The 24,674-nt window shown below is 41.6% G+C and overlaps 1 protein-coding gene across 1 annotated transcript in view; it reads right to left on the reverse strand.

Annotated features, from left to right (window-relative positions):
• Positions 1 to 24,674, reverse strand: part of VSTM4 (V-set and transmembrane domain containing 4) — a 112,267-nt gene that overhangs the window by 31,851 nt on the left and 55,742 nt on the right. Inside the window, exons 9-11 of the mRNA XM_011990981.1 lie at positions 21,289 to 21,322; positions 6,482 to 6,588; positions 4,984 to 5,045 (exon numbers count right to left, since the gene is read on the reverse strand). Of these exons, the coding sequence (XP_011846371.1) occupies positions 4,984 to 5,045; positions 6,482 to 6,588; positions 21,289 to 21,322 (203 nt within the window). The remainder of the gene's footprint in view (positions 1 to 4,983; positions 5,046 to 6,481; positions 6,589 to 21,288; positions 21,323 to 24,674) is intronic.

Below are 24,674 nucleotides of genomic sequence, written 5' to 3' on the forward strand. Positions count from 1 at the left end.
TATCAATGAAACTTCAATATACAGTTGTTTCTGTTATTAGCAGGGGTAAGAGACTGGATTAGAAACAATAAGTCCTGAGCAACTTAGAGAGAACATAAGGTGGGGAAATTAAGTGTAGTCACTCTGTAGTCGCTCTTGAGGTAGTTGTTAAATATCAGAATTAGAAAGAAGAGATCTAAAAGAGCTACATAAACAAACACACACACCCAGATGTGCAGTGCTGCACACAGTCTAGAGGACAGTGAACTTAGCCTGTCTATCTGCAGGAGACTGAATGTCAGAGGTGAGAACTGGGATGCTCCAAGGCCAAGGGAAATTGATTGTTTTAGCCTTTATGCTCCACAGTTTCCAAAAGCCCACTGAGTGCCAATGGTCAATAAGCCAAAAGGCTTGCTGCTGCATTTAAGAACCATATGGTACAGTCAACAGAGTAGAATTGATGAGGATTTTTTTATAACACGAACCAAATGGAACCCACTATATGAAAAGTCTACTAGAACCCACAGTTCACTGCAGGCAAAAGAAGACTCTCTTTAAAAAGCAGGTGAAGCACAGAACAGCAAGGACAGGAGCAAGGCTGAGCCACACAGGCATTCAGGATCACGCATAGAGAGCAGCCAGGCCCAGATTCCACACTGAGGCAAAGCTTCCAATGTGCTGGTGAAAACCTTAGATTTCGGATTAAGCCCTGACTGCAACCCACAGCCATGTGACCTTGGATAAGTCACCCATCTCTCACTTTACTGACTCTCAGAGGCTCATGCACCCCACTATGGATGTAATATTACAGAACCTACTCAACAGGGCTGGTGTGCAGAATCATAAGCAAATATCAATTGCTCTAAACACATTTCTAAACATGAAGAATACAGCAGGAACCAGAGCAGGCAAGCTCCCTGCCTTCATGGATCTTGTAGCCTGGTAGAAGAGATGGATGATTAATAGATATAAACACAAAATATGTCAAGGTGGGTGGTGTTTTATATAGGCTATCAGGACAGCTCCTTCATTACATGATGTTTGATCAGAGATCACAGAGGGTGAGGAATAAGCCATGGGCAGATCCTGGGGAGGACGTTCCAGGAAAAGGGGAGAGTGGGTACATGGGCCCTGACACAGGAGCACGTTTGGTATATTTAAGGATTAGCAAGGAAGCCAGTGTGGCTGAAGGGAAACAAGAGAGAGGGATGGCAGTAAAAATTACGTCAAAGAAGCAGTAGGGGCTAGATCATTCTGGGATGCACTGTCCAATGTGGTAGCCACTAGTCAAATGTGTTTACTAAGCACTGGAACTGTGCCTGTGAATTAAGATGTGCAGTAAGTGTCAAATAGACACTGGATTCTGAAGACTTAGCACAATAAAAGTAATAGAAAATATGTAATTAATAATTGCTATATTGATTACATGACTAAATGATAATATTTTTGATATGTTAAGTTAAATAAACTGTATCATTAAAATCTGTTTCATCTGTTACTTTTCACTCCTTTAATGTGGCTACTAGAAAGCTTAAATTACCTATGTGGCTCAAATAATATGGGGAATTATAGGTGACAGTCATGAGTTTGGCATTTATGTTCAGCAATACAGGAAGTTCAGAGAAATGCATTATGAAGTGCTTATCCTACTTCTCTGCACCTAGTGGAAAAAGTTTATGAATCTAGAATTCCATTCACAGACAAATTGCTCAAATGGAAAGGCAAGTAAAGGTCATGAAGGGAAAGACACTGGACTCAAAAAAAGAGGAATAAATAAGTTCATATAATTGTTTAGAATATGGTGATGAAATTAGCAAATAATGATTGTTGAAATAGAAGGCATAAGGTAAAATAAAAAAAAGTCTGACAAACAGATAAAATTGGATCCATTTCTAAACTCCAAATGGATCAGAGAAATACAGGCAAAAAAGAAACTGCACAAGTACTTCATTTTAACTATCTTGGTGGATGTGAACTGGCTTTATGCTTTTAAATCGCACTGTCATGATGCCTATGAGGTTATGGACTTTTTATGAGTTTACTGGCTATTTGTATATCTTCTTTTATCAAGTGCACATTTAAACCTTCTGCCCATTTTTTGGTAGTGCTGTCTTTTTATTTCTTATTGATTGGTAGGTGTTCATGTGTTCCAGATAAGAAACCTTTGTCAGGTCAGCCAGGTGCAGTGGCTCATGCCTGCAAACCCAACACTTTTGGAGGCCGAGGTGGGAGGAACACTTGAGGCCATGAGTTTGAAACCAGCCTGGACAGCATGGTGAAACCCTAACTATACTAAAAATACAAAAACTAGCCTAGCATAGTGGCATGCACCTGCAATCCCAGCTACTTGAGAGGCTGAGGCACAAGAATCACTTGAACCCAGGAGGTGGAGGCCACAGTGAGCCGAGGTGGTACCACTGCACTCCAGCTTGGGTGACAGAATAAGAAAGAAGAAAGAAAAGAAACGAAAAGAAAATTAATGACAAGAAAAGAAGGAAGGAAGGAGAGAGAGGGAGAAAGAGAGAAAGAGAGAGAGGGAGGGAGGGAGGGAGGGAGGAAGGAAGGAAGGAAGGAAGGAAGGAAGGAAGGAAAATTAGAGAAAAGGAAAGAAAGGAGGGAGAGAGGGAGGGAAACCTTTGGCAGATATATGCATAGAGATATGTTCTCCCAATCTGCAGCTTGCCTTTTCATTATTTTAGCGGTATCATTAATCAGAACAGAAGTTCTAAATGTTAATATATCCCAGATTTCTTTATCCATTCCTTTATGGTTGGTGCTTTATATGTCTTGTTGAAAAACATCTTTGTTTACTCTGAAATTAGGAAGAAATGCTATCTTCAGGAAGCTTTACTTTGTTTGTACCTTTCATACTTATGTGTATGATCCATCTCCTGTTAACTTTTGTGTGTGGTGTAGAGTAGGGGCTATAGATCTTTTTTTCATATGGATATCCAACAAACGCGTCACCATACATTGAAAAGATAATATCTTTTTCACTGCACTGCAATGTCACTGTTGTCATAAATCAAATGACAATCCTATGCAGTTGTGTTTGGAGCTCTTTATTCTGTTCCTTTGTCTACTTGTCTGCCCTTGTGTTAATACCCCATTGTATTACTAATACTTGCTTTAATGTAGATCTCGAGAATTGGCATATAAATCCTCCACCTTGCACTCCCCTCTCAAGATTGTCTTGGCCCTTTGCAGTACATACACACTTTAGCATAGCTTTGACAGTCTCTCTCTCTCTCTCATGCACACACACACAACTAACTGCTGAACAATATTAACAACAAAATAAATAATAATGTAGTTAAAAACTAAAAAATAAATATCCACGCATCCATACTGATATCAAGGAATTACTGAATAATAAACAAATGAGAAAAGGGGGCCACTCTTCCTTATAGAAGAATTCCAAATAATACATCTAGAAAGATTAAGGGAAATAGAAAATCACCCTTAGCGCACCATAGTAAAATCTGCTGCAAGCAAAATCCACTGATGAATGCAAAATTAGTGGACAAAAGTTCAAGGAAAAACAAGATATTTGCAAGCCTTAACATATCTCCCCTAAGATTCTTATGAATTACTGTGGTGGATTTAACATATCCACAAATTCATGACACACCTCCCTTAAGGTGGAGCTTAACTCTCCTCACCTTGAATGTGAACTGGACTCAGGGACTGGCCTCTAACAAATAGAGTCTGGAAAGGAGAAAATAGTAACTTCATAGTAAAGAAACCTGGCAGACACCACCTTAACCAAGTGATCGAGATGGGGATCACCATTAGCAAGATATATTGATGTCATGCACCCCGACACCATGCAATGAGAAGGGAGCTCCACCTCTGTGCTGTTTGTCCCCAAAATCCGTAACCCCATGATATAGTTTGGCTCTGTGTCCTCACCCAAATCTTATCTCGAATTGTAAAACCCACGTGTCAAGGGATGGAAGTGATTGGGTTAGGGGGTGGTTTCCTCCCTGCTGTTCTCATGACAAGTGAGTGAATTATCATGAAATGTGATGGTTTTATAAATGGTAGTTTTTCCTGTGCTCACACACACCCTCTCTTATCTGCCTCCATGTAAGATGTGCCTGCTTCCCCTTCCACTATGACTGTAAGTTTCCTGAGGACTCCCCAGCCATGAGGAACTGTGAGTCAATGAAACCTTTTTATAAACCTGTTTACAAATTACCCAGTCTTAGGTAGTATCTTTATAGCAGTGTGAGAACTGACTAATACACCCCATTTCTGATGCTCAGAAAACCTCAGAGAGTACCAAATTGAGGGACATTCTAAAAAATCACTGGCCACTACTCTTCAAAAGTGTCAAGGCCATGAAAGAAAAAGACAGCCTGCAGAGCTGTCTTGGATTGTTGGAAAGCAAGGAGATGTAACAACTAAATGCAATGTGAGATCCTGGATTTGGATCCTACACCGGAAAAGGAACATTAGCAGGTAGACCAAAATCTGGTTAAGTCCGAAGTGTAGTTAATAGCAATGAACCGATGTTAATTTCTTAGTTTGATACATGTACCATGGCTATGTAAGAAGCCAACACTAAGAGAAGGTGGATGAAGGTACATGGGACCTCTCTGTGCTAGCTTTATAACTTTTCCATAAATCTAAAATTGTTCAAAATCAAAAGCTAAGACATATTTTATGGAAAACATGTGCAGCAGTCTCTTTGGAGTAATTATCAGGTAAATGTGTGCAAGCAGGTCCACTTTCTATTTTATACATTTCTGAATATGGCTTTTCTCCCTTTTGAAACAGAGCATTTATAATAGAAAATATTTGGATTTTTAAAGAGTTACTCTGGGAACTAAGCATGGAGAAAGGCTGACTCAAAAGCTGACACCCAAGAAGAGAAAATGCTTTTGTTTGGGGACAAAAGTTTCTAAAACTTTCTGCATGCTTTCAGTTAATAAAGGCACCGTTTTAGAATCTGAATTGTGTCTGAGGCTTACACAAGGAATACAGAAGATGGTTACTTACCAGGGTGACTTTTCTCTGTGGTTTCAGCAACTTCGGTTTATGGAACGTGGGGGCTATCGGAGCTGTGGAAGTAGGTCAAGGGTTTAGCTTGCGGTTCCTCCCAGAATACTTAGTGGCCACACATCATGAGCATCAGGGACATATTCTGAGAGGTCTCAGACCCCTTCCTGGTCCCATGGAAGAATTTTCAGATCTAGGTGTCAGCAGGTTCCCCTCAGTGGGGGTGATCCTCCCCTAGTCTTTGAACATGTCGTCATCTCACTCAGCAAGGTTAACAAAAGAAGTCTGGATAAAACTCTGCCAGCCACATGGATGTCAGGTGTGCAGGTGAGAACCAGATGCACCCAGTGAAGCCTGAAGCCGGGACCTTCCCTGGGAGACTCCGTCCTAGCCACCCACTAGCGCTGATCACAGTGACTCTTGATCCTCATAGCAGCCCTGTGAGGTCATCAGGGAGGGTCTTATTGTCCCCACTTGACAGAAAAAGAAAGTGAGGCCCTTCCCACTGTGTCAAGTCACTAGTCTTGAACCATTTAGGATTTGAACTTGGCATTGAAAGTAAGGCTCTACCACTTACCTAAGTCTCACTTTCAATTTTTGTAAGGGTGGATAATAGCTACTGTGGAATGAACTACATCAAGCGGTATGATGCCTGGCCCAGGCAGGCATTCTCTACTCCCTTCCCTCCCAGGTCCATGCTTTTCATTCCCCTGCAGTACGACCACACCCTCCAGCCCTCTTTCCACTCCATGTGTGCTCAGCCTCACCACCACTGGCTTCCCCACAGAGCTTGATGTGTCCCTAGGGGACAGCCTGCAAAGTCACAGTTGAGGGATAGAATTGTTCATTTGGGCAACCCTTGTATTCCCCCAACTATATTTCAAATTTGGTGAGGTATAAATATCTCCTAAATTGACCAGTTATTTTAGGAACTATCTATAATCAGTCTTGGTTCTCCTAATACTCTTGCAGTTCTTTCCTCCAGAAACACCTATCTTCCTCACTTACATTGCTCTAAATCATAACTGGAATCACAGGATAGCCCTCATTTTATACCCAGAGCAAATGTGAAATAAATTGCACACCTGGTTGATATCTTTAAAAATTCAGAGAGCCTTTCTTCCCTTGAGTGAACCAAGAAGACTTCCTCATCCCACCCCACCACCCCACCTCATGTGTGGTACATTTTAATAGTTCAAAGTGAAACACAATCTGGAATCATCTGTGGATGTTGATCTTCCCCCTGCTAAAGCTATGCTAGGCCCTTGCTTCCTCCTCCACCTCCACCCCCAACCCAAGTACTGGGTTAAGGGCTGAGGTGGTTGAGCACCAGTTATGCCCAGAATCTAGGTGGGGGTCCAGACTATACAATCATTAAATGTCATGTCATATTTCCCATCTGCCTATGCTCCCTGTCATAATCCAACATGGAACCCCAGACCCACATGGATCAATAATGATAGTTTCCAGGTAAAAAAACTGCAGGCCAGCTCCTTACCTTTGGCAGGGACTGCAGGAGGAATGTCAGGCTTCTCCTTCTGCCTCTTGCCCTTCTTGGGCTGTAGTGGGGCCAAGCTGGTCACGCTAGTGACAGTCTCCCCTGAGCTGTAGAAGAAAAAGTTTCCAGTGAAACCAAAGGCAGATTTGTTGCAAAAGAGAAAGGGGAAAAAAACCCACAATAGCTTCCAATAGTTTCTGAGTGCTCCCTGTGTACCTGTGTAAGGTAAGGTTATCATATGGGTAGACTGGAAGCATTCTGTGCTCATCTCCAGGGAGGTCTGGAAGTCTGGTACTGATCTTTGGCCAAGATAAGAAGGATGAGTTGAGCCAGTTGGTGATTTATAATGAATGTGCTGTTTACAGTTCCAAATTCCTTGGAGGGACCCAGGGCTAGCTTGTGTACATTGCCTAGGGATGCATGGGTTGAAGGCTGACACCTGGTTTAACTGATTACATAGGTTGGCTTGGTTCCATCACCAGTGGGGTATTATTTATGCCACTAGAAGCTTCTGCTTGAGCTCCCTAAAACCAAAGTTCCTTGCACACATCTCTGTGGTTCATAATCCAAAGGCAAACATCTCCCCAGCATCTGAGAAAGTGTTCTGGGGAACTGCACCTGGACATGTCTGGGGTCCCCTACGACTGCCGGAGCTTTCTTCTCCTGCTGCACCTTTACCTTTAGGACAGGTGAAGGGAGCTCACCTTGAGGAGTGCTGGGAGTGTTTCCAACTACCTTGACCCTGTGTAATTACTGCAGTATCAGCTTCTTAATATGTGTTAGCCATAACCCAAAGGGACGGGAAGATAAGCCTTTTACATTACAGGTAAGGAGGACAAGGCTTAAATAGGCCACATGATTGCTCTAAGTGACACTGTTAGTAAGCAGCAAATAGGAAAGCTGCAAACATACAATGCTCCGATATGAAACTTGTTCTCGGTGCTACTCATGGGCTGGAGTTCGCAAACTTTCTTGAATGACCATTCATCTTCTTTCAAATGCTTCCTATTCACTCCAGTAATCCAGAGGGAAGTACCTTTTATAATCTCTTGTCCTCAGGTACATGTCCCAGCTAGGTAAGTCCAGGTCTTAAGACAGGCTATCTCCCTAATACAAACAGAATTTCTAGAAATCCATAAAAATATGACCCAATCAACAAAATAAAAGAAGGGGGGAAACAGGCAGTTTTTACACATAAGGAAAGACTCATGTACACAGGAAAACGCTAAAGCTCCCTCAGGAGAGAGGAATTCCAGTAAACATACATTGACTTCTTTTTTTTTTTTTTCCCAAATCAAAATGCCTGCAGTCAAATGTGAGGCAAAGCAGTCTTGGTAAGGGTGCAGGGAATCTGGCACTCAAAAATATCGCTGGCAGCAGTGTGACCCTTCCCGATGGAGAATGATTTCGTAACATCTATCAAAATTACAGGCGCTTAGACTCTGACCTGGCAATTTCATTTCCAGGAATTCATTCTATGGATATCCTTGCACATGTAGGAAATGTTGTGTGCATAAGATCAGTCATTACAGCACTGTTTATAATAGCAATGGATTAGAAACAGCCCATCTTCCATCAGCAGGGGACTAGTTGAGTAGATTATGGTGAATCCGTGCATGGGGTCATCTGTATAAAGACGAAGAAGCTACATGTGTCCTGATAAGGAAAGATACATTGTTCAGTGGAAAAGCTAGGTGTTGGACAAGGTATAAAATGTGCCACCTCTACATAAAAATAAGGGGAAATAAGAATATATATTAGTATTTGCTTACACAAGCTTAAAGAAGCTCCAGAAATATTCACAAGAACTTAAAAATAGTGGTTCCCTAGAATGGGAGTGCTAAGGAACTAAACAGATGTGAGACAGGACAGGGAGAATCATTACTGGATATGCTTATAATTAAATGTAAATAAATATACACACGGGTAATAAGAGATAGGCTATTCTAATAATAGTCCTAGATATTTAAAAATAAATAAAAATTGAATCACACGTTGTGGGAAAAATTCCAAGAATACAATTCCCACTGAGATTCCCCAAAGATGCCTTATTTTTATTGGGAACGGAGATTCTAACTGGTCATAGTTTTAGAGTATAGGGTCAATTGTGTAAATGCACAAATAGCCAAAAAGAATGTGAATTTACAAAACTTTGACCAACGAAAGCAAACAAGGGATCCGAAATTCTCAGAACTGTTTACATATACAACCACATGTTCAGCTTCATTCTGTAGTTTTATAAACTCTTGAAATGCCTATTTTCTTATTTCCAATATAAAATAATGCATGCTCATGTTTAAAAGGGGTAATTACAGGCATGGAAACCAAAGAAAATAAGACTGTCATAACCAAAACACAACCTTCATAAATATTTTCACTCTTTTTCCTCTTCCTCGCTTTTGCTTTTAAATAGGTTTTCATTCACAGAAACATTGAGTGGAAGATAGATTTCCCATATAGCCCTACCCCCACACATGCACAGCCTCTCCCATGATCAACATCCTGTACTAGAGTAGTGCATTTGCTACAACTAAGGAATGTACATTAGACATCAGTATCCCTCAAAAGTCCACAGGTCACCTTAGGGTTCACTCTTGATGTACAGCATATTCTATGGGTTTGGACAAATTTATACTGGCATGAACCCAGCGTCATAGCATCATACAGAGTAGTTTCGCTCCCTAAGTATCCTCTGTGCTCTGCCTACTCATCCCTCCCACCACCCTCACCCTTGGCAACCAGCCATCTTTCAATGTCTCCACAGTTTTGTCTTTTCCAGGATATCATAGAATTGGAATGATACACTATACAGCCTTTTCAGATTGACCTCTTTAACTTAGCAATATGCAATTACCCTTCCTCCATGTCTTCTCATGGACTGACAGCTCATTTTCTTTCTTTTTTTTTTTTTTTTTTTTGGTGATAGTTTCTCTCTGTCACCCAGGCTGGAGTGCAATGGCATGATCTCAGCTTACTGCAACCTCCGCCTCCCAGGTTCAAGCAATTATCCTGCCTTAGCCTCCCAAGTACCCGGGATTACAGGTGCCTGCCACCACACCCAGCTAATTTTTGTATTTTTAGTAGAGATGGGGTTTCACCATGTTGGTCAGGCTAGTCTCGAACTCCTGACCTCAGGTGATCCACCCGCCTTGGCCTCCCAAAGTGCTGGGATTATAGGCATGAGCCACTGCTCCCAGCCTGACAGCTCGTTTCTTTTGGGCGCTGAGTAATATTCTGTCATCTGGATGTACCACAGTTTATGCATTCACCTGCTGAAAGGCGTCTCAGCTGCTTCTAAGTTTTAGCAATTATTAATAAAGCTGCTATAAACACCCATGTGCAGTTTTTTTGTGTGTAGATACAAATTTTTAACCTTTCCTTGTTCATATATAGTGTTTTTAATCATATTATAATTTTGTATTTTTATTTTTACTTAATCTAAATTTTTCATATTGTTATAGTCTCATACTATTCCAGTGAGGAAATAAGCCGATGTTTACTTAGACATTTCCCTAACATCTAAACATCTCATTTGTTTCTCAGTTTAATATAGAAATGACACTGCTAAAAATGTATTTGTGCATAATGGTTTTTTATTCTTAGACTTTCATTTTAGGGTTGAATTTCTAAAGCTGGAATTACTAGGTCATGGAAAAGGACTATTTTCAAGGCTATTTAATACTTACTGTCAAAATGATTTCTGACAAGTTAGTACTACACCACAGCTATGCCACTCAACAAATGAGAATACCTACGTCACCCTCTTTAACACCATTTGTCAATTTTTTAAAAATGACTCATTTAATGAAGAAAAAGTTGATCCCTTTTTGATTTGCATTTCTCTGATTTCTAGTGAGAATGAACACTTCCCATGTTTGTCTAAGGAGTCTTCTCATTTATGATGTAAGGATAGCTCCTTCTCTTGATTTAGATTTTTGTTTGTTTGTTTGTTAGGATCTTGATTTAGGATTTTCTTGATTTCTACTCTTGATTTAGGATCTTGAGCTTTTCTTTCAGGTTTGCAAGCAACTTTTACACCATTTGGACATATTTATTGAAAATAGTTTTCCCAATTCCCTTTGAATTCTGGCTTTTTGTTCAATGCACAGTTTTTAAATTTGTTTTTGCTAAAATCTTTTGACATTTTCCTTTCTTCCTTTGCCTGGAAACTTGGGTAGTCTCCCCAACTGCATCTTGCACAGTGTAGAATCAAACAGTATTTCCACTTCCTATTCTCTTTTTGGATTTATTTATTTATTTATTTATTTATTTTTATTTTATTTTTTATTTTTGAGACGGAGTCTCGCTCTGTCGCCCAGGCTGGAGTGCAGTGGTGCAATCTCGGCTCACTGCAAGCTCCGTCCCCCAGGTTCACGCCATTCTCCTGCCTCAGCCTCCCGTGTAGCTGGGACTACAGGTGCCCGCCACCACGCCCAGCTAATTTTTTTTTTTGTATTTTTAGTAGAGACGGGGTTTCACTGTGTTAACCAGGATGGTCTCGATCTCCTGACCTCGTGATTCGCCCGCCTTGGCCTCCCAAAGTGCTGGGATTACAGGCATGAGCCACCGCGCCCGGCTGGATTTATTTTTTTAACTCTTTAATATAAGATGGAAGTTTCCGGAACATCATTTTTATGTACTTGTAACATCATGTTCAAGGATTTCTTAAGCTGGAAAACACCTGCTTTGTCATCATAATTTTCCTTCGAAACAGTAAAACTGCACTAGATTTAATTTTAATTCATATTTTGACAATTTGATCTCATTTAGACAATGAATCACCACATTGACATAGGGTAGACACTCTCTCAGAATCTTGTTTCTCCCCTTGAGCCAGCAGAACTGGTCGGAATTTTTGGCTAAGAAAGTCCACCTTATGATTAACTTACAAGAAAAGTTATTCGACATCTCAGGTTGGAACAGGGCTATATTTTGTCTCTGACACAACAGAGCAAGCCTTGTTGGAGTGAGTCAAACCAAGAAAGACAGAAAACAGGCCCGCCCGGAAACTCCCTCTAAATTAGAGAGCTGTTTGATTAGAGAGAAGTGCTATTTGTGGGAGCTCGTTGTGGAGCAAGGCTATTTTTCTGTCTCCAACAGGGGCAGGCAGGACGTCGCACGTGCAGAGGCCTTGCTGTAAGATGTACCGGGTTCTGGCCTGGCCACCTCCCAAAAGCAGCTTCTGTCCCACAAAGGCGTGGCAGTTCTGCTCTATGACACACAGCAGCTGGATTGAGTGAACAGGCGCTGTCAAGCCAAATACCCCATTCAGAAACCCTTAGTGCATGGAGCTAATGGAGCTATGTTGGCTCCAGTCCGCCCAACATCCTTCCAGGCACCCTGAGCTCTTCTTGTTCCACACGTCTTTGAAAGGTGTCACTCAGCTGATTATTTTACTTCCAGAAACGTCCATTTGTTTCCTGTCTTCCTGCCTGTCTATCTCGGTTCTGACAAGAAAGATGCCTGACACAGATGGAGGGAGGGATCCATCAGTTCCTTTCCAAGCAGCTCTATGGCCTCCTTCCAAGATTTCACACAACACACTCGCCACCCCATAATCCCATGCCCGGAACATTATGTGCAGAATCTTGAAGGAGGGGAATTGGTCTCCACAACTATGGTGCCAATTTGTTGTCATCTTTTAAAGGAAAATGAATAATAGTAACAACTGTAGGTACCCCTTCTCCCCAGGGTCAGCTGCCATTGATCAAGGCCAAGAACTCATGCAAACAGGGCGAGTTCCCCAATGTCTTGCCTTAGGCTTTTTGAACTTGCTCCAGCAGCTTTCCCTGCCACAGAAACACACAAAGTCAATTGGTGCCATATGCCAAGAGCTGCTTAAAAGTTGCAGAACTTCACTTTCAAGATGGATGAATGGTGCCACCCACTCACAGGGACCCTTTGAAATGATTCTTTTCCATTAAGTGGGTGATATGTTCCAAGCACATAGAATTGTGTCTAGAGCATACTAAGTGCTTATAGGGAGTCACCTATCATGACCTTATCAGCATTATTATACATCATTATTACCACAGAAACTGCTTTCTGAGTCCTTGAGTCGGAAGCAGGACAAGGCAGTATTCTCTACAACCTAAGTGAGTGCCGATGCACTGAGAAAGGACGCCAGATCCTTGTGAATCACAAAGCTGCGCTCTCTGCTGCATCTGCTCCATGATGTTTCTGCATGCATCCTCTGCACAGCATTAGAATAAATGCTGCTCCTTTGTGAGGTATTTGCCAAGCCATCTCCCTGTCCACAGTGCCCCCATGACCTTTACAATAAATGGTTTACATCACCCAAGAAGCTCACCCTTAGAGCCACAAGAAGCTCCTGCAGCTGCGAGGGAAGCTCTTCCTTTGCATTTCCCTGCTGGCTTCATGAAGTTCACAGCAGAGACTTTGCCAGGCTGGCATTTTTGTTTGAGCTAACATTTTTGTACACTAGCTGGTGAGATCAGGAGATAATTTAGTGGTGCTCTACAGGGTCGCAGGTTTGTGTCCTAGTAATAATGGCAGGGAGAGGTGACTCCTCAGCATCTGCCCAGCCAGGGGTAAGGCTGTGTTTGAGTGGGAGACCCCACTCTCTGCTCAGCCTCAGTCCATGCTGGAGGCTGCTCCACTAATGGCCGGGTTGTGCTTGCTGGTTAGGAAGAGAGATGACTTATTCACAAAGGCCATGGATGGATGGATGTGGGCTGACCCCTGCTGGCACCTGTCCCTGCTCAGGGGAGCCTGCCTGGCCTGGGTTCTCATCACCACCTGGACACAGCACTTCCCAGAGAAGGGCAGGGGCTGGAAGCCACCACCCTGATGACCCTTTGTCCCTCTGGCTAGAGTTGCCCTGAGATCTGCCCACTGTAGCATCACTAGTTAGGTGAGCCTGCAAGATTCCTTCCTGGACAAGACCATCTGAGCCAGCTTTTCTGTCACCTGGTATATTAGTTCATTTGTGTTGCTATAAAGGAATATCTGAAACTGGGTAATTTATCAAGAAAAGAGGTTTATATTGGCTCATGGTTCTGCAAGCTGTGCAGGAAGCATGGTGCTGGCATCTGCTTCTGGGCCTCTGGTGAGGGCCTCAGAAGCTTCCAATCATGGTGGAAGGCAAAGGAGGGGTCTGCTTATCACCCTGCGAGAGAGGGAGCAAGAGAAAGAGGAAGGAGGGGCCAGGCTCTTTCAAACAACTAGATCTTATGTGAATTCATCAGGTGAGAGAACTCATTCATTACAAGGACAGACCAAGCCATTCATGAGGGATCCGCCCCCATGACCCAAACATCTCCCACCAAGCCTACCTCCAACCTGGAAATTACATTTCCACACGAGATTTGAAGGGGACAAACATCCAAGCCGTAACCTGGATTCAGAAGGTTTGTAAATCACAGAGGGCTAGTCATTGGTCTAATCATTGGCAGTTTCATCCATGCTCTTAGTCTGGGGGAACCAATTGTGCCTTGCAGAGTTTTTCTGAGAATGAGAAATAATCTAGTAGAGCTGGGCTGCACCAGTCCATGACCACTGTTCTCTCATCGAATTCCTATGGAAACCCTTAGCGACAGTGACAACAGGCAAATCTGTGCCTGTCTGTGGAGGACGAAACATTCCCAGAAAGGCCAAGTGGCCCAAGGTCACAAAGCTGCCAAGTGGCACAACTTGACCTGACACTTAAGCTGTCAGAATCCAGGTGCATGTTCTTTATGCCAGGAACCAACCCCATCTCATAGGCCTGCCCTGCCCACTCCCACCCCTGCCTGGAGGACTGTGGAAGAAGGACACTGGGCCTGAGTGCTGGGGTGCAGTGGGGACATGACAAGGTAGTAATGACTGGGGGGCATGGGAGAGAGGTGGCCAGGCAGACCCCATCCGTGAGTCTATTGCCCCCATCCTTACCACCTTGCTTGCTCAGGTGAACGTGGGCAGAGGGAGGGCACAAGCATGCATGTGGGTTAAAATCCAAGCAAGCAACAATGAGAAATGGCTGGGGCACAGCAAAAGTCTGTTTAGAGTTCTGGTGTTCTTTGAGACTGAAGGTTCACTCAGGAGGAGAATGACCTGACTCTGACATGTGTCCCAGAAAAGCTCCTGAAAGAACTGATTAATCTGACCCTACAACTGATCACAGTAAAGCCTGTTCATTTTGGTGAGGTTTGCATTCACAAATAGATGCCTCTAATGAGAGGCCATTGGACCTCTAGAAGTCAGGGGTCTGCAATGTCTCTGCAGTCATCCTCAGCTTCCATAACTATACCTGCTGCTTCTCCTTCCATTGCCTTGACTTTCTGTCCCATTCATTGCTGCACTATACTTTCCCTCATTGACAAGTACTTTATTGTCTCAACCCCGTAAGCAGAGGCGAAGCAAAAGGCCAGAAGACATCCTGGTTGGGAATTGCCATTGTGGTGCCCCTTCAGTCCTCTCCACAACTTTCTTTAACTTGCCCCTGCAGGAAGGAAGGCATCTGGATCCATTGAAGAAGTGTTGCAGAATGGACTGCATCACAGCTCTGTGCAACTGGGGGGATTTCATTTTCACTCTGGGTTTCCAGGAATTTTGGAGCAATTTTATATCCTCCAGCTGAGCTGCTCTCAGGGCTGTCCTCCCTGGGAAGGGCACATTTAACCTCACAGATCCTTGAGACGTTTACTCAGGCCCTGCTCTCTGCTCTGCATCCTCAGAGCACTCTGCCCTGGGAAAGGAACAGTCTCCACTCCTGAAGGTCAGGGCCACCCCTCCAAGAGACTGCAATTTACAACTTCAGGGACAATAAACATTCAAGATGAGATTTATTTTCCTTCCGTTTGAACTTTTCTTAGCAAGTCATGGAATTCCCTTGAGTCTCCAGGTTCTGGCCCGGTCACTTGGCAAGGCCCCTCATTCAGTGACCGCAGCCTCAAAGTCAGCACATGGTCTCTTCTGGAGGCCCTTCCCCTCCCCTGCCTGAGACTTTCCAACCCAGGCTTCTTGTCCTGACCCTGTGCTTTTTGTCTGTTCCCCCTTAGGATGAAATGGTCAGAAGCCAGAGAAGGGGATTCTTCCTGACCACAGCTTAAGACTCCAGGGCCCCATTTGCCCATGGCAGCAGCACAGAGCAGGCAGACAGATGAGGGTGCTGGGACCTGGAAGCTCCTGGCACAACAGGGACAGGAGGAGCTGCCTGGGCTACATAGGCAGAGCACAATTCACGCTAAAGCCAGGCATAAAGGCAAGAATTGACCAATTCAGTAGCACTGACAGCCAGTCTGGGCTGCACTAAGTCCAACAGGCATGAAGTTCTAATCGGGAAAAATGAATGCAGAGTTGGCCGGGAGCTGACTACCAGGTTTATGGGTCAAGGCCTGGCCCTAGCAGGGTCCTGGGATGGAGGTAGAGTAAATGCAGGCTTTCTAGAGGCAAATCTGTGGGCTGACCCAACAGGAGACTGCTCATATGGGAGAACTGCCACTCAGACACCCAACCAACCTGACAGTGCCCAGCATGACTGGCAGAGAAGGAGGCAGTCTTTGAACAAGATTCTGTGGTCATCTTGACCTCAGTTATCCCAGGGCTGAGGGGAGATCAAACTCTAATGTCCACCAGGCTGGGATGACATCTTTGCTGTACTTCCAGCCTCAGTCAGCCCCAGCTCAGACTGGGGCAACTGTAAGGAAAAAAAGAGGGGCCCCAGTCACCAGAGGCTGCTTGCTAGACACAAAAGGGCAGACAAAAACATCACAGAAAGCAAATTCTGAGCATGTTGGCAGGCTGATCATCCACAGCTCTGACCATCTCCAGCCATTACCCAAGTCTGAAATGCCAGAATCACCCTAGTCTTGGGGACCTTATTGGGACATATGCTTTAAAAAAGAAACAAATGGTTTTATTGAGGCATAGTTGATGTACCATAAAATGTACTGACCACAAGTGTACAATTCAATAGCTTTTAGATTCATGCATCACGACAATACAGTTTTAAAACATTTCTATCACCACCAAAGGTTCCATCTTGTATATTTATAGCTAATCCCTACTCAGCTCTAGGAAACCACTAATCCACTTTCTGTCTCCATAAATTAACCTTTTCTAAGCATTTCATAAAAATGGAATCATATATACGTAATTTTTTGCATCTGACTTTTTCCGCTTAGTATTGTTGGGGCTCATCCATGCTTTGGTCCATACACAGTGTGTTCCTTTCTATTACTAAGTGGTACCTCACTGGGTGGATATATTAATTTTGTTTTCCAATTCATGAGTTGATGGGTATATCTAGATTGTCTCTGGTTTCTGGTTATCATGAACACAGCAGCTATGAACAACTGCATATATGTTTTTGTGAGACATATGCTTTCTCTTGGGTAGATTCCTATGAGCGGAATTGCTAGGTCATAGGGTAACTTAAAGGTTTTAGGAAATCACCAAGTTTTTTTCCCAAGTGATGGCACCATTTTATATTCCCACCAACAATGTACAAAGATCCAATTTCTCCACATCTTTGCCAGAAATTGGTATTGTCTGTCTTTTGGATTATAGCCATCATAGTGGGAGTATAGTGATATCACATTGTGGTTTTAATTTGTACTTCCCTAATAAGTAATGACACTGAACATCTTTCAGGTACTTGCTCACCATTTGGATATCTTCTATAGGAAAATATCTATTGAAATCTTTTGTGCCCATTTTTAATTGTGTTACCTGTCACCTCATTATTGAGTTGTGAGAGGTCTTTATATATTTTAGGAACAAGTTCTTTATTGGTTTATCTGATTTGCAAGTATGGGGCTTACTTATCTTTTCATTTTCTTAATGGTGTCTTTGGAAACGCAAAGGTTTTTAATTACATCAGTCCTTTCATTTATGGATCCTGTGTTTAGTGTCACTTTGCCCAAACCAAGGTCACAAAGAGTTTCTCCTGCTTTCTTCTAGAAATGTAATTTTAGCTTTTATGCTTAGGTCTAAGATCCATTTTTAGTTAATTTTGGAGGCAATGTGAGGCAAGGGTCTCAGTTCATGTTTCTGTATATGGATACCCATGTGACCCAGCACTGTCTGTCAAAAGGGCAAAGCTTTCCCTTTAGAACTGTCCTGCCATCTCTGTCAAAAGTCAGTTGGCCATAAATATAAGGATTTATTTCTGGACTCTCAATTATGCTACATTGATCTATATACTTTATATCAATACTTCAGTGTCTCCAGTTCTCTACCATTAGAATAAGTTTTGGACAGAACTGTAAGTCCTCCAACTTTGTTATTTTTTTTTAATGTACATATATTATCTAGAATCAGCTTGTCACTTTCAACAAAAAACTGTTTCCACATTTAGAGATTTTCCTGCAGTCGTTTTGTTGCTAATTTCAAATTTGATTTCACTGTGCTCAGAGTACACATTCTCTATTATTTCAATTATTTTAAATTTGTTGAGGGTTGTTTTTCAGCCCAGGATATTGTCTATTTTGATGAATGTCCCATGTAGCCTTGAAAAATATGTGTTTTTTTACTGTTGGTTAGAGTGTTTGATCTGTCTCAATTGGGCACCATTGGTTGATTGTGTTATTTAGATCTTCAATACCCATGCTAATTTTCTATCTACAGCAGGTCAATCAGTAGATAAGGGGAAGGAATTGAAGGCCCTAACTAAAACTATAGATTTAGCTATTTCTTCTTTCTGCTCTTTCAGTTTTTGCTGTTTAAATTTTGCTGTTCTGTTGTTTGATGTGTACTCATGTGGAAACTTGTCTTTCTGATGGATTGAGCCTTTATCATCTAATGTCAGTCTTCGCCTCCAGTAAGGTTTTTTGCCCTGAAGTCCATTTTATCAGCTATAGTATATCCACACCTGATTTATTTTATTGTTTGCATGTTATATCTTTTTCCATCCTTTTACTTTCAATCTACTTATGTCACTGTGTATAAAGTGAATTTCCTGTAAAAAGCATACCAGTTCGGTCATTTTTCTAATCCACCCTGCCAGTCTCTGCAATTTGATTGATGTATTTAAACCATTTACATTTAAAATAAATAGTATTTCAGCAACTAAGGCTACCATATTATTGTTTGTTTTCTGGTTATTTCCTGTAGTTCTCATTCCTCTGTTTCTTTATGTTACTTGCACACATTTTAAGATCTATCTATAGCGATTCTGACTGTATTGTTTTTACAAAGTTATTTTAGTGATTGCTTTGGGCATTACAATATACATATGTGACGTTACACGGTCTACTGGCACCAACATTCCACTGCTTTGAATGGACTTTTGACTTCTATTTAGGTCATTTTACCTCACTCACTTTTAAACAGTGTTGTCTTGAGCATCAGACAATTCTATAATTTTTATTTAAATCCTCAAATGTGATTTTTAAAATTCACAACTATTCATGGAAAGAACAGTCTACCATACGTACTCCTATTTCTGCTCTTTCCATTATTCCTTATTCCTTCCTAAGGGTCCAGCATTTTTTTCTGTTTCAAGATTGTATTTTAGTCATTAAAGTAGGTCTGCTAGTGGCAACCTCTTTTAGCTTTCCTTCTTCTGAGAATGTCTTTATTACCCTTTCATTCCTGGAGGATAGTTTTGCTGGATATAAAATTTGGGGTTGGCAGTTCTTTTATTTCAGTATTTAAAAATGTGCCATTTCCTTCTGCCCTCCATGGATTCAGAGCAGAAATGCACTGTTATTCAACTTTGTTTTCTGTTCAATTACCATGTGTTTTCAAGTGGATTTTGTTGAGACTATCATGCCTGACATTCACTCAGTTTCTTAAACCTATAGGGCTTGGTCTTTTGCCAGATTTGGGGAGTTTTCAGGCATTATTTCTCGAATACTTTTTTAGATCTACTCTGTTTATCCTCTTCTTGTGGAACTCTGATGATAGAATGTTGGATCTTTTGTCTTGTAGGTCCTTGAGGTCTGTTCATTTTTTGTTTGTTTTTAGTCTATTTTCTCTGTTGTTCAGATTAGATAAATTCTGTTGCTCTGTTCTCCACTTCACAAACTACCCACTGACATCTCCACTCTCTTATTAAGCCCAAACAGTAAGTTTCTCATTTCTGTTTTTGTACTTTTTAGTTCTATAATTTCCATATGTTTGGTTTTTTCTAAAAAAAAAACTTCTCTTTACTGGCTGAGATTTTTAATTTTGTCAGTTGTTTTAAGATAATTTGAATTATCATTGAATCTTTTTTTATATAAAAACTGCTTTAAGGCTGCACGTGGTGCCTCATGCCTGCAATCCCAACACTTTTGGAGGCCAAGGTGGGTGGATCACCTGAGGTCAGGAGTTTGAGACCAACCTAGCCAACATGGTGAAACCTCATCTCTACTAAACATTCAAAAAAATAGCTGGGGATGGTAGTGGGTGCCTGTAATCCTAGTTACTTGAGAGGCTGAGGCAGGAGGATCATTTGAATCCAGGAGGGTTGTAGTGAGCTGAGATCACGCTATTGCACTCCAGCCTGGGCAACAAGAGTGAAACTCTATCTCATAAAAAGAAAAAAAACTGCTTTAAAATTTTTGTCAGATAATTCCAATACCTGATTCATCTCAGTGTTGATCTGATCAATTATCTCTTCTCATTCAAGTTGTGATTTTTGTGGTTTTTAAAATGATGGTTGGTTTTTTATAGTATCTTGTCAGAAGGTCCCAGGTCCTATTTAAATCTCTTATTTTTGTAGGTTTATCATGTAATCCTGGTCTGCTTCTATGGCCTATAGTTCCAACGGCATTTTCATTTTCAGAGCCTTTACAGTATTATTTTGGTCTGTTTGGTTTATACGGTGCCACTGGGCCCTGTCAGTGCTGCCAGAGGAGACAGAGAGAGTTTCCTCAGATTTGGAAGCTGGATGTTTTTCAGTAGGGGAGAGAAGCCTCACACCCATGGAGATGAAGAAACTTTCTTGCTGGGCCACTTTTGTGTCTAGGTGCCTCTCGCTGGCTCTTCCCTGAAGCCTTGGTGTCACCTGGTTGAGGCAGGGAGTCAGCCTGGAAGAAAAAGTGAGCTCTTCCTCTGTTGCTCATTGTTGGGGGAGCTCCTGAGCCATCCTCTTTGCAGCTGATGAGCTCACTTGAGGTATTCAGGGGAACTCCCCTTCGATCCAGGGGAGGAATGAGCTTACCTGAATGTTTTCTGGTGCTAGATTGGAGTAGGAAAAAAGTAAGTCTGGGTGACCTTCTGCTGTTGGATGGGAAAACATAAGATGTCTTACAGTTGTGTTACTCCTCCAGTCTTGGGATCCCAAACCAGTTTACCTTCTTTTCACCACCTTTCAAAGTCTTCATTTGGTTATCTCCAATGTTATTTCCAAGGTTTAAAGCTTTACTCAGCAAAGAAGAGAAGGAAGAAATTGACCTATGCCATCTTGTCTGGATCAGAAGTTCCAAATTTTTAAACACTTCGAATTAGCAGTACCTCTTACAACTATTATGTTACCTATAAGGTGTGTCTCACCAGCTAAAAGCGGGGTATACAATAAGTCAGCATTGGTGAAGAGAATTAGGGGTGTGTGTGGTCAAAATGTATCAAAGTGGTTCAGACCAGGTGTGAGCCCCTTCCTAAACTGGGGAGCAGCTCTGCAGGACCACACACCAAGCCTCCTCCAGCAAGCCTGCTGGGCCAGCAAAGGCTGCATGCTTTCTGGATTCCTGGGGGTGACAACCAGACTATAGACCTTAGAAACATGCAAATGCATGCAGGATACACATTTGTAGGCATATTTGTGGACAAATATGCAGACCTTTAGGTAAAACTACAAATTTAATCAATTTCTTGGTAATATCAAAAGAAAGTTAAATGGCAAAGAGTTTCATTTGAAAAAAGGAAGGAAATATTCTTACCTGTTCTGAGGGCATTTCACCAAATAATGTCTCACTGTGAAAGGAAAAATAATAGGAGATGGTAAACCAATGCTACTTCAGATACACATGCTCCAGGAATTACCAGGAAATGCAGGGAGCCAGGTGTTGTTCAGGTATTGGTGCTATACCAGCCAACTCCCAAGACTTGCATACTTCTGTTTGGAAGAGCACAGCAGAGCCATAACATGGACACCACAGTGACTGGATATGTCCCAGCCAGGGATCTAGCCAGGCATTAAGCCATATACCCCAGGCTTCCTGGGCATTCATTTTGGGCCAAGGCAGGTTGTGTTGGGGTCCTGCAGTTATACAGTCACCCAGCCTCTAAGCTCTGCCTGAGTCATAAGAAAGCCCTCTTGAGGCCAGATGGAATAACCTGTCCATTTAGAAGCTCCTTCTTGTAAAATGATTTTGAATTCTCTGATTAGTGCTCTCCCAGGACTAAAAAGAGGCCCTCGCGAAAACAGTCTTGGACCAAAACCTCCTTCTACAGTGGGTCCCTTTGAGGAAAACCAAATGATTCTGGCTGCAGAGGAAAAGTAAGAATACCTGGACATATAATCCAGCAAGTGTTCACTCTGAGGTTCACAGCTGAATTTACTTCAAATAGAGGTAAAGCTGAAACAACCAGGGACACCCTTGCATTGTGTGGTAGATTGTTACATCAGTGGACCAAGTGAATCACACCTCCTTGTATGTGTCCACACCCATGCGTACCCCCTCCCAAACTGACTCTGGGCGTGGCCACACGAACTTTCTTTGGTCAAGAGAACATTAGCCAATGTGTCACAATCAGACGTGTAAAAGACACCTGTGCTATGGGGTTTGCCCTCTCTCTCTTGTTGCAGGGAATTCTTCTGCCACCACATGAGGAAGCCTGGTTAGCCTACCGGAAGGTGAGTCTACACGGAGCAGACACCAGCTATTCCACCCAAGGACCAAAACAACCAGGTCTCAGGTGATGCACCAAGAGACTGTAGCTGCATGAATGACTCCGGCTGAGACCAGCAGAAGAAATGTTTAGCTAAGGCCAGCCCAAATTGGTGACCTGTGGAATCGAGAGCAAATAATAGTTGCTTTAAGCTATTACATATGGGGTGATCTGTTATGCAGGTTCCAAAGTAAGACAAGAGAATCTCAGCTTCAAATGGAGCTGTACAGGTTTATCTGGTTTAACCTTCTATGAATACCTAAACTCTTTCTGTGTTCCATTTACTGAGCACCTACTGTATACTAGATAATCAATAGATGCAACAATAATAACAACCATAGTTAGTATTTATTGAACATTTCTTGTGTCCCTGGCACTATTCTAAGTTTATTAGATGGATCAGTGGTCTTCAGTCTACGGTCTGCATACCCTTGGGTACTCTTCAGAAAAACAGTTTTAAGGAATCAGTTTCCACATCCTCACCTCCCATGGTATTCTTTCCTAAGAATGTATTCTCTTAGAACATGCCTGAGGTCTGGCTGTATTCATTTCCCTTCCCCAATTTTAACATCACCCTTTTCTATTCATAAAATCAAAGCACACCATCCTGGAGACTTGTCCCAGATTGAAAAGTAAATGGGGCATCAAACAAGAATTGATGTAAAATACTAATATCTGGGTCAAGAAAGCAAATTATTAACTAGGCAACTAAATCTTTCACAAGGGGGGGATGTTTCTAATACTTTGCTTTCAACAAGGATTGAATAATGACCTAATCCAGTTGTCATCTGGTAGAGTATTAAAAGTCATTTTGGATGATAAATCATGATGTGACTTTTGACATATACCTTTGAAGCAGTTCTAAAAATTGAGGAGTAAAAGAAAATTTCATTCATTCATTCACACTCTCTTTATATTGAAGTATTTCAGAGCTAACATCTATTAACAAAATTGATAGCAAATTTTATTGCTAAAAAATTCATACAAGGGATATGAAGTAAAAATAAAAATCAATTTCAATAAAAATGCATTCCCAATAAATTTTGCTTCTTATGGTTATTAATTATGTATCTAAATTTATGATATGTTTATGTCATTTTGATTAATCTTATGCCAATTTTCCAAAGTTCACTAATTGTGCAATATCGATAAGTCAATCTAAAAAATATTTTAACAGACACTTACGAAATGAGGAAATTAAAAAATTATTAATTTAGATTTGTACACACATATTATCTTACAGATAAATATAATAGGGTAATAAATAAAGAACCTTCAAAACAAAAGATGTATTACAGTAGGATGAAATTTTGTGGGGAAGTGTATTGAAGATAAAAATTCAAGGAGAAGAAGGAACGATACAAAATTTCTAACAGTTAAAGCTTGTTTGAGTAGGTCTTTTTTTCTCATGATGGCTTTAAATAAATGAAGACAATCATTAAATTTAAGACATTTAGATGTAAAAGAAAGATGGATCAATCATTTCGTTTTTAAGATGTCAAAGATGGAAATTACATTTTTTGCAACAATTTACATTTATGATGAAAAAGTTTAGATGTCAACAAAAAAATGATTGAGTGCATAGTTTTTGAAATTATTTTAGGAACTATGCAAGCAAAAAAGTTTGAAGACTACAACTCTGTATTCTAATTCAATCTTCACAGTAGCCTTGTCATTATTTCTATCTTACAGCGGAGGACACTGAAGCACAGAGAGGTTAATAAACTTGTCCAAAGTCACTCAGGTGATGTTATGGGCTGAATTACGTCTCCTCCACTGAGCCTAACTGAAGCCTAATCTCCAGCACTTCAGAATGTGACTGTAGTTGGAGATAAGGTCTTTAAAGAAGTAATCAAGTTAAAATGAGGCCATTAGGCTGGGCCCTTATCTAATTTGACTAGTGTCTTTAAAAGTGAAGGAGATTGCAACAAAGACAGGCACAGAGGGAAGACCATATGAAGACACAGGGAGAGCAGCAGTCTGTACAGCCCAGGAGGGAGGCTTCAGGAGAAATGAATCCCGCCGACACCTTGATCTCAAGACTTCTGGCCTTCAAAACTGTGAGACAATAAATTTCTGCTGTCAAAGCCACACAGTATGTGATGCTTTGCTGTGGCGGCCTTAGCAACCTAATACACCTGGGAAGGGCCAAAGTTGGGCAGCCTGACTCCAGAGCCCTCTTGTAACTACAATCATCCCTCATATCTTTGGGGCATTGATTCCAGAACCTCCCAAGGATACCAAAATCCAAAGATGCTCAAGACCCTTACACAAAATGGAGTAGTATTTCCATATAACCTACACACATCCTCCTGAATACTTTTAATCATCTCTAGATTACTTGTAATACATAATACAAGGTAAATGCTATGTAAACTGTTGTTATACTGTCTTTTTCATCGGTATTATTTGTATTGTTGTATTGTTATTTTTA

Source organism: Mandrillus leucophaeus, unplaced genomic scaffold (genome assembly GCF_000951045.1).
Source record: "Mandrillus leucophaeus isolate KB7577 unplaced genomic scaffold, Mleu.le_1.0 Scaffold388, whole genome shotgun sequence".
Lineage (NCBI taxonomy): Eukaryota > Metazoa > Chordata > Mammalia > Primates > Cercopithecidae > Mandrillus > Mandrillus leucophaeus.